The sequence below is a fragment of the Chiloscyllium punctatum genome, chromosome 4 (genome assembly GCF_047496795.1).
Source record: "Chiloscyllium punctatum isolate Juve2018m chromosome 4, sChiPun1.3, whole genome shotgun sequence".
Taxonomy (NCBI): Eukaryota; Metazoa; Chordata; class Chondrichthyes; order Orectolobiformes; family Hemiscylliidae; genus Chiloscyllium; species Chiloscyllium punctatum.
The window spans coordinates 11,122,254-11,140,335 of record NC_092742.1 but is presented as its reverse complement, the minus strand read 5'-3'; the positions used below and the strand labels follow the sequence as shown (position 1 = coordinate 11,140,335).

The 18,082-nt window shown below is 41.8% G+C and overlaps 1 protein-coding gene across 3 annotated transcripts in view; it reads right to left on the bottom strand.

The window, feature by feature from the left end:
* Positions 1-1,041: 1,041 nt before the first annotated feature.
* The window catches only part of LOC140476069 (ovarian cancer G-protein coupled receptor 1-like), a 30,436-nt gene continuing 13,395 nt past the window's right edge, over positions 1,042-18,082 (bottom strand). For all 3 annotated transcript variants that reach the window (XM_072568056.1, XM_072568055.1, XM_072568057.1), the window contains exons 2-3: positions 7,330-8,489; positions 1,042-5,147 (exon numbers count right to left, since the gene is read on the bottom strand). In XM_072568056.1, the coding sequence (XP_072424157.1) occupies positions 5,130-5,147; positions 7,330-8,352 (1,041 nt within the window). In that variant the 5' untranslated portion in view covers positions 8,353-8,489 and the 3' untranslated portion in view covers positions 1,042-5,129. The remainder of the gene's footprint in view (positions 5,148-7,329; positions 8,490-18,082) is intronic.

Here is an 18,082-nt window from a genome sequence, read left to right as displayed (position 1 = left end):
TCCTCCATACAAACAATATTTTACTCTCAACCACACCTGCCATTAATCTGTTTTCTGAAATATTTTGCTTAGCTCAATCTGTAATATCTGAATTTACATCATTCAGTCTGTTTTGTATTGTTTTATATGGTATTTACAGCACAGAAGTAAGTCATTCAACCCAATTGGTTGATGTTTATGCTTCACTTGAGTCACCTCACATACTTTGTCTAATCCTTACACCATTTCTCTTGACTCCTTTCCTCTTCACACATTAATATAGTTTTCTTAAAGGCATTGATTGGATTTCTTTCTACTATTGCCCATGGTACTGCGTTCCACATTCTGCGTAAAGATTTTTGTCCTGAATTCTCTGTTGGATTTATTGGATTTATGGCTCCTAATTCTGGTCTTCCTTGTCTCTTGTATATGTCCATTCTACCATGTTTAGGGGAGAAGTGTGGGGAAACTGTTTCACACAGAGGGTGGTGGGTGCCTGGAAGGCAGTGTCAGTGCAGGTGGAGGAAGCAGGCACATTAGCCATGTTTAAGGCATACCATGATAGACACAGGAAGGTGAAGTGAACTGCACATGGCAATAAGTAGCGGGTCTAAACAAGGATTAGAAATCAGTGCAGGCTTGGTGGGCCAAAGGGCCTGTTCCTCTGCTCTATTGTATTAGATTGTATTAACATCAACTTTCCATTTTCTAGAGAAAAGAACTCCAGTCTATTCAATCATTTCTGGTGAGTAGAAATCACTTCACAATTGATCAGATGAGGTCAGAGAAGGATGAACTGTCCCAGCGACAAGTCCTGGAATCAATACCCCCCATCTCCCTCAGCCCAGGTAACTCAAGTTTCCCAAACAGAACATGCATTCTGTGCGTTAAATGCAAGACTCACTGCTCAAAGTTGTGTGTTCTGTATGTTTTAGACGTCAAAACAAGTCAAAATTTATTCAAAATGTATTTGACCAACTTCATTTAATGTTGAAACAACAAAGTAATTACAATTTAAGTAAAATATAAGTACAATTCATTCTGAATGAAGTGTGGTACAGAAATAAAACATATAAATAGAATACCCGCAAAAATAAACTGTTTATTAAAAATACCGACACAAAAGATTTCATCAAATTATTCCACAATATGATGCATTCATTTTAAATTCTTTAGATTTCAGTTGGTCCTAATCCTGAGCGCACCCAGGGAGTATTGCCATTGGAGTGCTGTGATCAGTGCTTCAGAACTGCTGTCTGATCAGGAGAGCACAGTGTGCCAACCAAACAACTCATCCCAAAGCCTGAGATGTTGCATTTCATTGCTGCAACGTGGGATCTTGCTGTGTTCAAAGTCACTTCCATATTCCTCAACAAAGCAGCGAGATCTAGACTTCAGAATGTACATCATTGGCTGCAAAGTGCTTTGGGCTACTCTGAGGTTGTGAAAGATACCATAGAAATCTCTGTAGCAGCTATCGTCTCAATGAGTAGCACACTCATCTCTGAATCAGAAGCTCCAGAGACTTAAGAACAAAACCTTGGCTGACATTTCGATTGCAACACTGAGTGAGTGCTGCTCTGTCAGAGGTGCTGTTCTCTGAATGTTGTAAAGTCATAGAATCATAGAGATGTACAGCACAAAAAGAGGAATATAAATAAAATAAATATTGTTTTCAATATTGTCTTGAAAATTAGTCAAAATCTCTAGTGTGCAAACTGTGGGGAAGTTAGATACATTGGAAGCTTTTCAAAGTGTTTTGTTACATTGAATTTCAAAGAAACATTCCTGATAGGTTTACTTCCTGTTATCACATTGGACATTCTCAAATCCATGTGCGAGATTCTGAAAAACAGAGGAGACTCTGAGAATAACTTTCAAAATTATCAAAACAAAATTGTAAGTATGGCTGAGAAAGGAGGCCAGGCCAATAATTCTATGCATGTTATTCTTCAACTGGCTGTCGGTAAACTTTAGTCTATTACATGGGCCACTGAAGATTGGCAACTTATGGGCAGGACTGCAGGAATTTCTCAAGGACAGATCGTGTTTAAGCAATACTGTGCAAGTTTGGAACTGAAGCAATGCCCTGAGAGGATGCTTAAAGTGGATGAGATTTTTGTGGAGTTGCAAAAAGTATTGATAAATTAATCCGAAATTCACCCATGAAGCCAGTACCAGCATGATACAAGATTCAGTATCACTGGGGAATTGGTATTTGGACAGGGTCACTGACCTGTGATGTTAACTCTGTTTCTCTCTCTTTGCAGATGCTGCCTGACCTACTGAGTGTTAGCCAGTAATTCTTTTTTTATTTTTATTTCAAAGTTCCAGGATCTGCTGTGATTTGCCTTTGCTCCTGAGCTGTCTCTTTCAAAATCTCCAGTTTTGGGATGGGTTGCAGTTTAAATATTAATACACTGTTGCACTATGTGACCTTGAGTAACAAGCGTTCTCTGGGTTAATTTTATAGAATTCTACTGCAATCAGATTTTTCATTCAGCCCAATACGTCTGTGCTGGTTATTTTTTGATTAGATTAGATTCCCTCTTCGCCCAACAAGTCCACACCGACCTTCCAATGAGTAACCCACCCAGACCCATTTCCCTCTGACTAATGAAACGAACACTATGGGCAATTTAGCATGGCCAATTCACCTGACCTGCATATCTTTGGACTGTGGGAGGAAACCAGAGCACCTGGAGGAGATTCACGCAGACGCGGGGGAGAATGTGCAAACTCTACACAGACAGTGGCCCAAGGTTGGAATCAAACCCAGGTCCCTGCCCCTGTGAGGCAGCAGTGCTAACCACTGCGACTCCACACAAAGCTCCTTCAGTCAGCTAACTGAAGGCTTTCCTGTGGTTCTATCTGCAAAGCTCCGATGTGAAATGAGTTCATCTAATTTTAGTGAGCATTGGTGCACAGTGCAGAATTCCTCTGAACATAGGCAGTTTTATTCAGCGTAAAGAACAGATAACTACATAACAAGTTGTGAAAACGGCGCAGGGATTGGCTCTGCATAGTTGCAGCAGAACAGAACAAAGTTCGTTCTGTTTCTCAGTGTGTGACACCAGACCTCAAAGAACTTAACATGAACACTGGATGTCCCTCATGTAAAGTGTCCCATCATCCAAAACACTTAATCCAACCCTGATTCTTCTATTGCAATCCCAAGTCTCAGCAGAATCTCTGGAATCATTTGAAGTTAACTGGCCCAACAAGAACGGAATAGACTGAGAAGGCTGGGAATTAGATGAGGTGGGTTGAGGTGAGATAGGCTGGGTTGGGTTGAGATACGTTGGAATAGGTTGTGATAGGAGGACTGTGTAGGTGCAGGAAGGGCCTCAAAGGTGCTTCACTAATCACTCAGGTCATGGCTGTTCTGGTTGTGGTCTCAACACCACATTATTCCTGTCATAGAAAATGGAAGCAGTGGCTGGTGAAGCACCATATAAAGGCGTCTAAATTTTTTTCCCCTGTTTTTTTAAATTTTATTAAACAAATTACAAAACAGTTTACAAAAAACATTTACAGCTGTACACAAGAGACAGCAATTTTACAAGGGAGAGGAGCAGCAAAGCTAGGCCCCAAACCCTACCGTTCAACCATTTTACAGGGAGATGAGGACAAACCTCAAATTAAAGGCGTCTAATATCTGGGAAGGGTTTTTGAAGCATTGGTTAATTATATGATTGATTCAAAATAAACAATCAGAGAGAACTTAAGAAAAGCACTTTGAACAGTACGGTCTGTTCCCCAGCCTTTTTAAAACAGCATTGACATTAGCTTTGTTTTCCATGGAAACATATGCTTTGTAAGATTCCACTGCAGATGTTCTCCTGAGATTTACATTGTTGATATTAATAGACATGGAAACAGCAAAAGAGATAATCTTTCATGATTAGAGTAGGGAGAAACTTGTTTCCTTTCTTTAATTAGTGGCATGGAACCTTTTAGGGCCAACAAGGAGAGACGCCAGGATCTTAGTTTAAGATCTTACTCAAATGTGGCACCACTGAGAGTGTTGCAGTCCCTTCATACTGCATTGGAAGTGTCAGCCTGGATTATATGCTCAAGTCTCTAACCTTCTAACTCAGACAAGAAAGAACTATCAATACACCGTAGTGACACTGGTCAATACGTTAATGTCCAATCCTCTAGGTATGTGGATCAACAACCACGCTTGAACATTTCTTTTCCTCTTTCTGTTTATAATGATGGAAGTTGACAAGACACTCCTCATCAGAATTCCATGTGAGCTGTCAGATACAAAGGAGAAGAGGGTGGGATCAACCATGCAGTTCAAATGGGTCAATGGCAACCCAAAGTGGTAAGAATGGAATGAGGTCTTCACAAAGCTGCAAATATCCTCAGGGTTCTGACCAGCAGCATGATGTGATAAGGGACAAAGTGAATACAAAATATGACAATGGCACCTAACACCAATTTCTTGATCCTTAATTTTTGATCTTGCTGAATGCCTTGACTCTTGCAGATAGATGCTAACAACTGGTGATTGGAAATAAGTCAACAAAACAATAGGGAAAAGGAAACCCACAGAGAGATGGTACTAGTTTATTCTCCTCTGTCAAGGCCACAACGGATAATTTTCGAAACAAGGTAAGTGATTGTTCTGATCTTTCACAAACCCAACTGTGGGAGAAAATGAAAACAGTGGTTACAATTTCTTTGATCTAGGCAATGGCACTGACCAGAAGTGCAGGTTTCAAAGTTCAGGAGGTGTAGAGTCTTAAAGGGTGGACCATTGGCATGTAGCAATCCACAGAGATGCAACAGAAGAATGCGATGCTCACAGAAACTCACTGTCCATCCAATGATCTTTCATCAGTAAGTATTGAATTCACAAGGGCAGACAGACAAAGTGCAACAGCTCTGAGATGGTTAAGTGACAGAGGTAGACTCCCAGCTTATTCCTCTGCCTGATCTGTAGGTAGCTGTGATACAGGGACAGGAGATCAGCTGAAAGGCCGAAACTGAAGACCACAACGTGGATGGTGGGAAACAGGCTCTGGTAGATACTGTAATCGAGAGGACAGACGATGGAATTATCACACTCTGATTGATTGGCCATCTCCAGAGATAAAGAGAATACTCGCCCTGCTGCAGTCTTCATGTTCACCAGGAAATCAAACCAAAAGGTTTTGCTAAAGTGAGGTAGGGTTTAGAGGGAATTATAAACAAAAGAGATTATAAAACAAATCAATCGATGTTCTATATTCTGTGTAGACTTAGATGAACAAATATTAACATACAAAAATGGTGGTTAGGATCTTAGCAGTAGACTATCCAATTTCTTCAGCATGCTATCCTATTAAATTAGATCTTAAGATCATTTACTGATTCCATTTCATAACATCCTTTACAAACAGCAACCTGTTCACCTCGGTTTTTAGATTAGATTACTTACAGTGTGAAATTAGGCCCTTCGGCCCAACAAGTCTACACCAACCCACCAAAGCACAACCCACCCAGACCCATTCCCCTACATTTACCCCTTCACCTATCACTACGAGCAATTTAGCATGGCCAATTCACCTAACCTGCATATTTTTTTTGGACTGTGGGAGGAAACCAGAGCAAACCCACACAGACACGGTGAGAATGTGCAAACTCCACACAGTCAGTCGACTGAGGCGGGAATTGAACCTGGGTCTCTGGTGCTGTGAGGCAGCAGTGCTAACCACTGTGCCACCGTGCCACCCATTCTTCAGTTGAGCCTTGCCTCTGAGCCCTTCTCTGGGAGAGAGTTTCAGATTTTCACTAACTTTCTGTGTGAGGCAATGTTTCCTGACGTTATCCTGAACTCTCAGTTGGACGTGAAACCCCTTTGTTCTGGGATCCCCTCAGCAGGCAAAGGTCACTCAGAAGACTTTGGAGGTGAGTGTTGAGTCATGGTATTTTTGTGAAGTTTCGTGGGACAGAGTCATAGAGTCATACAGCACAGAACCAGACCCTTTGGTCTAACCCTTCCATACTGACCAAGAACAGCTGTCAATTTACACATTATGACCTCCCAGAAAGCAGCAATAGAAATAGAAAATAGAAGCAAAAGTAGACTATTTGGCCCTTCGAGTTTGCTCTAGCATTCAATGTAATCATGACTGATCATCCAACTCAGTGTAATGTTCTGCTTTCTCCCCATACCCTTTGATCCCTTTTGCCTTCAGACCTTCTTCTCAAAAAAACTCTGTGTTTTGACCTCAACCACTTTCTGTGACTGAGGATTTCACATCCTGACCACTCCCTGAGTTAAGAAACCTCTCCTCAACCCCATCCTTAGACTGTGACTAATCGGTCAATACAGCTGAGAATGGGGTTTGAGGAGTCCTTAAGCAGAATTTACTCCATACAACTGAGCAAGATGAGAACTCAGGCAAAATCCATGGACATACCTAGCTTGGTGAAGCTAGCTGCCGGCAAAGAAAATGTGCAGTTTTTGGCATTTGGACAAGTTTGGGCCCAGGACAGGAAGGTGATCGACTGGAGCTGGAGAAGTTGTTCAGGCAGTCCATGGTAGAACAGGGAGTTACAAAGCCAGATCAGTAGATGTGAATAATTGTAATCCCTTAATGCTTCAGTGAGTTCTGGGATGGTTAATGTATCCCATGTGTGACTTGCAGGCTCTGCCACATGCATGTGGATTGGGTAGATGGGGTTCAAATGTCTCAATCACACACAGACACATATAGATACTCACACACACAGTAACACACACAGATATTCACAGTAACACACACATAGATACTCATACACTCAGTTACACACAGAGACACATATAGAAACGCACACACAGTAACACACATACATATAGATATTCACACCCATAGATACTCACACATACACAAACACATACACATACTTGTTTCTCTTAGACACACACTCACATTCAGAAACACACACACACACACACAGATTTTCATAGCTTGCACACAGTAACACTAACACACACATGCTCAGTCACTCTAAAACACACACTCACAGAGATACATCACACATTCACTGACATACGCTCACACATGTTCACATAGACATTCAAACACTAACACAGGCTGATATACTCAGACACTGAGTCCTGATGAAGAGCTACATCAGACTCGAAACGTTAACTCTGTTTCTCTGTACAAAAGTGCTGCCAGAGCTGCTGAGATTCTCTGGGATTCGCTGTCTTTATTTTAGATTACCAGCAGCTACAGTACTTTGCTTTTATATTGCAACACTCTTGAATTAAGCCTCCTTTACACTTCATACTTTGTCCTCTGACCCCAGCACATCTATATATGTGGATTTTACTGAAAGACCAGGAGAGGTTTAATTAACAATTCACACCTTTGAGTGTTGGTATTCATATTTTTCTTGTTTCTGGTGTCTTTGAGGTAACAGACTTGTTTTAGTTGTAAGCGGTGAGCTGCCCTTCATCTCAAGGGCCACAATTTCTTCTTTTTTCCCACAAGGAAGCAGATTGATAACAGGATCCAGGAACCTGGCTAACCAGCTCTGGGAACTCTGTGATATGAAACAGTACAAAACAGGGTCGGCCACACAGTTTAAGCTCATCAGCAGGAGCCCAAAATGGTAAACCTCAAAAATGCTGTCAGCAAAGGGACAGTCATACTCAAATATGCTTCGAACCATCAGGAAAATGTGATATGGGCCAAAGCAAGCCAGGAAAATGATGATTGTTCCAGATACCAATTTTTTTATTCTTAATTTCCGCTGTCTTTCAAGTCCATGGCTTTTGTGCACAACTCTCAACACCTTATAGTAAGAGTAGATCAATAAAATCAAAGGGAGGCTGAAGCCAATGGAGAGTTTGTAAATATTTAAATATCTGTCCTTTAGGCGCAGAGGATAATGTTCGAAACACAGGGTGTCATTCCCCTCGTCTTTACTGAGAACCTTGGAGCCCATGTAAATGGTGCAGACAGCTATCTCCTTGAGCCAGATGAGAATACTGATGAGCAAAGCAGCCTTCCTGCTGTGTATGAATTTAAATTTCAGAGGGTAAGCCACAACAAGGAAGCGATTAATGGCAATGAAGCAGAGGAAGCCAATACTGATGTAAATATTCTGGTAGAGGAGCAGACCGCTGAAGATGCAAAGTTCCCGAGAATATTGCCAGTCATCGTGCTGCAGCATGTACTGAATCCACAAAGGTAAGGAAAGGAGGTACAAAAGGTCTGAGATGGTCAGATTACAGAGATAGATTCCCAGCTCATTCTTCTGCCTGATCTGTAGGTAGCTGTGATACAGGGACAGCAGGTTAATCGGGAGGCCAATGATGAAGACCCCAATGTAGACGGCGGGAAACAGGATCTGGTGGATACTGTGGTCGACAGTGCAGTTGCTCATCGTTCAACACAACTCTGAAAATTTTCTTTCAAAATAAACTTATTTGTGCATTGGATTCCCAGCTATGGTCTTGCTTGTTGGATTAAACGTGTCCTGATATTATTTCTTCAAATTCTTTTCCATTTCAGATTTTCTAGCTGGAGGGAAAGAGACACAGAGAAACTGAGAAAAAGCCTCATAATTTCCAGTCACAATCACCTATCATTCATTCATTGTACTCACCCCCTACCTGTCATGTTGCTGCACTGTGTGAAGAGAACTCACATCAAAAAGACATTACTAGATTGTTCTGAAAAGGGTTCAATGTTAACTCTGGTTTCTCTTTACAATGCTGCCAGACTTACTGCATTTCTCCTACCATTTCTGTGTTTCTTTGCTTATTTCAGTTCTTTGTTTTATTACTGGCTAGCCTCCCTTTTCGTCAATACTATTACATTATTAATCCATTGAAATGCCTGTCATTCATCCTACATTTGATTTGACTACAAAATACATTGTGCAGTAGATCTCTTATTTATATTTTAGAAAATACTCGCGGATGAATTGAAAGACTTTCTCACCCATGGGCAGAATATAATGTATCCAAACTTACTGATGCAACAAAAATAGGTGGGAAGGGATGTAGTGATGTGCAAAATGATGATAGGTTGAATGAGTGGACAAAAAACTTGACAGATGGAGATGAATGTAGGGAAGTATGTGGTCAAGCACTTTGGTAGGAAGAAAAAAATAATAAAACTGTATTAATTCAATTGAGAGAGACTCCAAAAAGAATGTACCACAAAAGGTTCTAGGTATTCCTGTGCATGAACCCAAAATGTAAGCATGCAGTTACAGCAAGTAATTCAGATAGCAAATTGAATTTTGGCATTTATTGCTACAGAGTTTTAAAATGGGTAAGTCTTGTTGCAACTGTGCAGAGTGTTGCTGAGACCACAGTTGCAGGACTGTGTACAGTTTTGGTCCCTGTATTTAAGAAAGCATGTATTGACATTGGAGGTGGTTCAAGGGAGATTCACTAGGTTTATCCTTGGGTTGAAAGGATAGACATATGAAAAATGACTAAACAGGTTCGCTCTTTATTCATTTGAGTTCAGAAGAATGAGGGGTGATCTTATTGAAACATACAAGATTCTGAGGAGGCTTTACAGGGTAGATGCAGAGAAGATGTTTCCTATTAGTGGGGGAATCTCGAACTAGGGACATTGTTACAAAATAAGGGGACACTAATTTAAAATGGAGATATGAAGGAATTTCTTCTTTCAGAGGATATGAATGTCTGGAACCCCCTATCCCAGCGAGTTGTGGAGGCTCAATCACTGAAAGTATTTAAAGAGGAGGCAGATAGATTTTGAAATATTGAAGAGCAAATGAGGATGTAAATACATCCTTCCCTTCTCAGGAATGCTGGTCCATGTAGCCATCCTATTCCAAGGACTTCACAGGACTGTCCAAAACTCAAACTAAAGCTCTCTCTCCAAACTATGGAGTCTCTGAGTCTGTGGGTTAACAATCTACTGATAATAGCATTAAGCCATTGCTTCTCTGTGTCTGTTGTGTGGCACTGGATCAAATGTCTTCTGGACATCCATGTAGATCACACATACAGCCTCCAACTCATCAACCCTCTGTATTGCCTTATGAAAAATCTCTAGCAAGTTATTTAAACATAGTTTTCCCATGAGAAATCTGTGTTGGCTCTTTCTAATTAACCAAATCTGTCCATGGGGACATTAATACTACCCTAAATTATTATGTCTTTCCAATCAGAACAGTTCTAAATGAACATTAACCTGTCGCCTCTCTCAGTCACTGATAATTCAGTCTTTTCCACTACCATATCGTTTCCATTTACAATCAGCCAGCAGCAGTAGCATAGTCATAGAGTCATAGAGATGTACAGCATGGAAACAGACCCTTCGGTCCAACCCGTCCATGGCGACCATATATCCCAACCCAATCTAGTCCCACCTGTCAGCACCCGGCTCATATCCTTCCAAGCCCTTCCTATTCATGTACCCATCCAAATGCCTCTTAAATGTTGCAATTGTACCAGCCTCCACCACTTCCTCTGGCAGCTCATTCCATACATGTACCACCATCTGTGTGAAAACGTTGCCCCTTAGGTCCCTTTTATATCTTTCCCCTCTCACCCTAATCCTATGCCCTCTAGTTCTGGACTCCCCGACCCCAAGAAAAAGGGGTCTATTTATCCTATCCATGCCCCTCATAATTTTGTAAACCTCTATAAGGTCACCCCTCAGCCTCCGACGCTCCAGGGAAAACAGCCCCAGCCTGTTCAGCATCTCCCTATAGCTCAAATCCTCCGATCCTGGCAACATCCTTGTAAAACTTTTCTGAACCCTTTCAAGTTTCACAATATCTTTCCGATAGGAAGGAGACCAGAATTGCACGCAATATTCCAACAGTGGCCTAACCAATGTCCTGTACAGCCGCAACATGACCTCCCAACTCCTGTACTCAATACTCTGACCAATAAAGGAAAGCATACCAAACGCCTTCTTCACTATCCTATCTACCTGCGACTCCACTTTCAAGGAGCTATGAACCTGCACTCCAAGGTCTCTTTATTCAGCAACACTCCCTAGGACCTTACCGTTAAGTGTATAAGTCCTGCTAAGATTTGATTTCCCAAAATGCAGCACCTCACATTTATCTGAATTAAACTCCATCTGCCACTTCTCAGCCCATTGGCCCATCTGGTCCAGATCCTGTTGTAATCTGAGGTAACCATCTTCGCTGTCCACTACACCTCCAATTTTGGTGTCATCTGCAAACTTACTAACTGTACCTCTTATGCTCACATCCAAATTATTTATGTAAATGACAAAAAATAGAGGACCCAGCACCGATCCTTGTGGCACTCCACTGGTCACAGGCCTCCAGTCTGAAAAACAACCCTCCACCACGACCCTCTGTCTTCTACCTTTGAGCCAGTTCTGTATCCAAATGGCTAGTTCTCCCTGTATTCCATGAGATTTAACCTTGCTAATCTGTCTCAGTGTTCTAGGGTATGCCTGATCAGGTCCTGGGGATTTATCCACTTTTATGTGTTTCAAGACAACCAACACCACCTCCCCTTTTAAGTATACTCCTACTTCCTTTATACTCTTCTCAGGATTCACTCAATCTATCCTGTTTATACCTTCCTTTTTCTTAACCGAACCCTCAATTTCTTTAGTCATCCAGCATTCCCTATACCTTCCAGCCTTTCCTTTCACCCTGACAGGAATATACTTTCTCTAGATTCTTGTTATCTCATTTCTGAAGGCTTCCCATTTTCCCTTTACCTGCAAACATCTGCCCCCAATCAGCTTTTCGAAAGTTCTTGCCTAATACCGTCAAAATTGGCCTTTCTCCAATTTAGAACTTCAACTTTTAGATCTGATCTATCCTTTTCCATCACCATTTTAAACCTAATGGAATTATGGTCGCTGGCCCCAAAGTGCTCCCCAATTGACACCTCAGTCACCTGCCCTGCCTTATTTCCCAAGAGTAGATCAAGTTTTGCACCTTCTCTAGTAGGTACATCCACATACTGAATCAGAAAACTGTCTTGTACACACTTAACAAATTCTTCTAAACCCTTAACACTATGGCAGTCCCAGGCTATGTTTGGAAAGTTAAAATCCCCTACTGTAACAACTCTATTATTCTTACAGATAGCTGAGATATCCTTACAAGTTTGTTTCTCAATTTCCCTCTGACTATTTGGGGGTCTATAATACAATCCCTTTCTTATTTCTCAGTTCCACCCAAATAACTTCCCTGGATGTATTTCTGGGAATATCCTACCTCAGCACAGCTGTAATGCTATCCCTTATCAAAAACGTCACTCCCCCTCCTCCCTTGCCTCCCTTTCTATCCTTCCTGTAGCATTTGTATCCTGGAATATTAAGCTGTCAGTCCTGCCCATCCCTGAGCCATGTTTCTGTAATTGCTATGATATCCCAGTCCCATGTTCCTCACCATGTTCTGAGTTCATCTAAAGATTGAGATCAGTAATCAGCTTTTATCTCACATTGCTTGATGATAGTTAGACAACCATTAAATTAACAGAATGATTACTCTCCCCACACGGACAAAGCATGAACAAATCTGTGACAAAGGTCTTGCTTTTCCGTCATGCCTTTTGAGACTACAGTGAGCCCTGATGCAACTCAGGACCAATGAAGTAAGTTTGAAAATTACTGCAAGGTTGGAGGCACAGTGAAGTTTCACATAACAAGCCCCCACAAGCAGCAATGAAACCGCCACCAGATGTCGATACATATTTGCCAAGAATTCCCCTTTTTTTCGACCATGAAAGATGGAAAACTTATTTATCATCCCATTCAGTTTTCAGATGACGTGAGACTTAATTATCTGAGCCTGTTCCAGAGAAACATTCAAGTCCTCATGCCATTATTGCACCTTTATCAGGTCAACATTTCTTGCATTGTTTCATAAAAGTTGCTTTGTGGAAAAAGACACATTTTGATGAAGTTTTTCATCTTGTGTGATGAGGACAGTGGTAAGATGTACCGACGTAAAGAAGGAGGAACATTTTCGATATTTTTAATCGACTTGTTCAGACATGTTATTCCACACCTCTGGAGCAGGTGGAAATTTAATCAAGGCCTCCTTGTCCAGAGGTAGGGACACTACCACTGCACCATAGGAGTTGTCGGAACCTATAGCACAGAAAAACCCTTCAGCTCATCATAGTCACGTCAGACAAAACCATCCATCTGACAATCCCAATCTCATTTTGTGGCATTTAGCCCATCACAAGTGCTCATCGAAATGTTATGACAGCCCTCTGCCATCAATTTCTATCTGAAATATTTGATGGTGAAAGGCTTTTGCCTGATGGACCAGTGATTAGATTAGATTCCCTACAGTATGGAAACAGGCCCTTCAGCCCAACAAATCCACACCAACCCTCTGCAGAGTAACCCACCTAGACCCATTCCTCTACATTTACCCTAAACACTATGGACAATTCACCTGGCCTGCACATTGTGGGAGGAAACACGCTCAGACACGTAGAGAATGTGCAAAACTCCACACAGACAGTCACCCGAGGTGGGAATCAAACCTGGGTCCCTGGCACCGTGAGGCAGCAGTGCTAACCACTGAGCCACCATGCCACCCTAACTGAGCCACCCTGCATGATCACATTTAATGGCTTCCCTTTACATGGGTATTTTTGCAATTACTGGATTAGTGGTGCTGGAAGAGCACAGCAGTTCAGGCAGCATCTGCTGCCTGAACTGCTGTGCTCTTCCAGCACCACTAATCCAGTATTTGGTTTTCAGCATCTGCAGTCATTGTTTTTACCCTATTTTTGCAATTAGTCTAATGAATGCAAGATGAAAAGATTTAACAAAATGTTTATTTCTCAGCAATACTGAGGTCCTGCACCAAACAATTAAAAATTATTGAAGGATATGTTTGTTGTTGATCTTTTGATCACAGAGGCAAATGATTGTTAAATGTGATTGTGTGTACTGACTGGTTGCTCACTTTCAAATTTAACAATCAAATTTAACAATCATTTGTCTCTGTGATCAAAAGATCAACAATAAACATACCGTTCAATAATTTTTAATCGTTTGGTGCAGGACCTCAGTATTGCTGAGAAATAAACATTTTGTTAGCTGCATTCTACCAGAATTAGAGATTTAATCTCCTGGACCCTGCCTCCAGCCAGAGGCAGGGTAAGAAATCACAGTATGTGGCAAAATAAAAGTGGTATTTTCATTTTCTTTGAACACTTCATTTATCACTTGTAAAATTAGAGACATAGAGCTGTGCAGCATGGAAACAGACTCTTCAGTCCAAATTAAGGCTGACCAAAAGTCCTATACTAATCTAGTCCCATTTACCAGCTTTTGGTCCATATCCCTCTAAACGCTTCCTATTCATATACACATCCGGATGCCTTTTAAGCGTTATAATTGTACCAGCCTCCACCACTTCCCTGGCAGCTCATTCCATAAACGCACCACCCTCTACTTGAAAACATTTACCCTTTTAAATCTTTCCCTTGTTACATTAAACCTATCCCCTCTAGTTTTGGACACTCCCACTCCAGGAAAAAGACCTTGGCTATTCACCCTACCTAAGCCCCTCATGAGTTTATAAACCTCTATAAGGTCACCCCTAGGCCTCCAATGCTCCAGGGAAAACTGCCCCAGCCTATTCAATCTCTCCCTATAGCTCTAACCCTCCAATCCTGGCAACATCTTTGTAAATCTTTCTAAACTCTTTCAAGTCTCACAATATCCTTCCTGTAGCAGGGAGACCAGAATTGAACACAGTATTCCAGAATTAGCCTCACCGATATCTTGTACAGCTACAACATGATCTCCCAACTCCTATAATCTATGCACTGACCAGTAAAGGCAAGCACCAAACACCTTCTGCACTATCCTGTCCATCTGTGACTCTACTTTCAAGAACTAAACATAGACTCCAAGGTCTCTTTGTTCAGCAACACTCCTCAGAAACCTACCATTAAGTGTATAAGTCCTGCTCTGATTTGCTTTTCCAAAATGCAGCACTTCACATTTATCTAAATTAAATTTGATCTGCCACTCCTCAGCCCACAAGCCCATCTGAACAAGATCCCATTGTACTCTGAGGTAACCTTCGCTGTCGACTACCCCTCCAATTTTGGTGTCATTTGCAAACTTACTAACCATATCTCCAATCCTTCACATCCAAATCATTTATATAAATGAAGAAAAGTAATGGACCCAGCACCGATCCGTATGGCACACCACTGGTCACAGGCCTCCAGTCTGAAAAGTAACCTTCCACTGCCACCCTCTGTCTTCTACTTTCAAGCCAGTTCTGTACCCAAATGGCTAGTTGTCCTTGTGTTTCCATGTAATCTAATCTTGCTAAACAGTCTCCCATGGGGAACCTTGCCAAATGCCTCACTGAAGTCCTTGGAGATCACGTCCACTGCTCTGCCCTCATCAATCCTCTTTGTTATTTCTTCAAAAAACTCAAACAAGTTAATGGCACACAATTTCCGACTGAGGGAAAAGAAACTAATGGTTTCACGAACCATCAGGATTTATCCAGCTGGATAATGGAGAGCCTGAACAATTGACCATGGAAAGCAGAGGAGCTGGAGAATAGACCAGTGATGGGAAGCTGGCGTGAGTGCAGCTCAAAGTATGAAGGCATGTGATGAAAGTTCCTGGAGCATCCAGAGTTGAGAAGCCAATGGGTGGGTGAGATCTTGGTCTGGATTATTGGGGGATTTTAAACATTCACTGGAGCTGTGGTGGATGTAAGCCCTCTCTTCAATTTCCAAACCATGGTGAGAATGAGCTAGTGTGGGGCCCTGCAGACTTTCAAAGGTGAATAAGGCCAGAGGTGAAAGCCAGGTGTAATAACAGCTTTAAAAAAAATCCTGGTTAAAGTGATCTCCTGGACTAGCTTTCAACACTAAAGGAAGTCAGTAAAGAATTATATAATTCCTTGACCTTTTATTCATCTTGATCTTTAGTCCAAGCCTCTGTCTCTCCCAAGAAACTCTGGGATTGCTGATCGTTGGGGTTATTTGGCATTGATGGGGGTAGTCTTCAGCTTTCTAAGTCCTCCTCAAACTGTGTGGCTTTCTCCACTCATTTAAAATGTTTCAAAAATCAATCCTGTTTGTCTAAGTACTTGATCACTTGTGCTACTGTTCCCTTGTGTCAATTATTATTCAGTGAGTAGCACGCTTATCTCGTGAGTCACAAGTCACAAGGTACTGGTTTCAGGTCCCACCTCAAGGACTGAATGCTAGCTCCACGTGCAGGGAGTGCCGCATTGCCAGAGATGCTGTCCTTAGGACAAAAGATTATCCACCTGCTCAGGTGGATCTAGAAAATCCCATTGCACATTTCCAAGAAAAGCTGTCCCAACCAACATTTCAATATTTCAATTGATATCTCAGAGAAACAGATTATCTGGTCATTATCATATTACCATTTACAGGATTTTCCTGTGCATCCTAAATTACAACCATGACTACACATTTTAAAAAAAAGGTGCTTCAATGGCATTACAATACTTTCAAACGTCTAGTGCTTGTGAAACTTGTTAAACAGATGGTTTCTTTCTTTAGGGTCTGGTGCAGAGATTTTTACTGCATTGACAGTTGTATACAAATCCAAGTTGTTGTTATAGATAGGACTTCAGTTTAAAGGTTGATCCAAATGAGTGCACCTCAGTCTTCGTACTCGGTCCTCGTGGTTTATTCCACTTGATCCTTCCCAAACAGGAGCCCATGTCCTAAACAAACTAATCAGCTTCTAGCGGCCTTTCTTAACTGTACACACAGGGCAATGGTCCATTATAGATATATACTTTGTTCACCTTACAGCAAAGAAGCCTAAGAAGAGATTTGATAGAAGTATTTAGACTTATGAAGGAATTAGATAGAGTGAATAAAAGATACTGTTTCCAATGGCTGAAAGTTGACAAACCCTAGGCTACAAACTTATGACGATCATAGCAAAAACTAGAGGGGACATGAGGATAAATATTATCACACAATACATGGTCAGGATTCTCAATGCACTGTCCATTAGGGTAATGGATATAGACTCAACAGTAAAGTTCAAAAAGGAACTGCATAAGATATTTTGAGAAAAATATAATCATGGGGAAAGAGATGGAAAGTGGGACTGATCCCCCATCATAATAGTCAGCACAGACTTTATAGGCTGAATGGTTTCCTTCTGTATGTACATCCTGTGATTCAAGAAGCTGTGCTGTGTACATTCCGGTTCTATCCAGGACAGTGGAGTGTCTTATTTAAGTTTTAGTGAAGTTTTCCTTTAGTTTGATTCCTTGTCTGTACCGTCCTTTAGAAAACTGTCCCCAGATGTAGATGCTACAGACAATCTAAAAGATTAGAGTGGTGCTGGAAAAGTACAGCAGTTCAGGCAGCATCCAAGGAGCAGGAAAACTGATGTACGGCAGGAACCCTCCATCAGGAACAGACAATGTCAGCTGTAGAATGACATCTGGTAAAATAGCGGTGGAGGAGGGCTTCTGAGCCCGAGACTCCTCCACTTTTCTTTTTGCTTTTTTTCTCTCCTCTTGTTTTTTTTTCTCTTTCTATTAAGAATTCAGTTGCAGCGATGGCATTGCCAGTGGAGAGTAGGTCCCAGCAGCCCAGACTCCTGGTGTGCGGCTGTGGAGGTGAGTTTGGGTTCCTGGTGGGGTCTGCGTCCGGTGCAGATTCACAGAGGCAGATGTGAATTCGGGCCTTGTATGAGACCCTGCAGGCAAAAGTGAGGACTGCACATACTGGAGATCAGAGTCAAGGTTAGAGTGGTGCTAGAAAAGCACAGCAGATCAGGCAGCATCCGAGGAGCAGGAAAATCGACGTTTCAGGCAAAAGCCCTTCATCAGGAATGATGAGACCCTGCAGCACCAGCAGCTTCTGCATCAGCAAGGTGGGCCCATGGGGACTCACGGCAAGGGTGGGAGATGAGTTTGAACTAGTGTGGTACCCGGTGGCATTGGCAAGGTCCATCAATGACTCACGGTGCGAGGATGTCCTTGGAGGTGGGATGGCGCTGGAGAGCGATGACCTTTGGTCCAGCAGTGGTGGCATGGTGAAGGGAACACATGGCTGTCCACTAGTCCCATGGCCTATGATGGAGTCCTTAACAAGAAGGACTGTGATTTCTTCGTTTTTCTGTCTTAATATTCT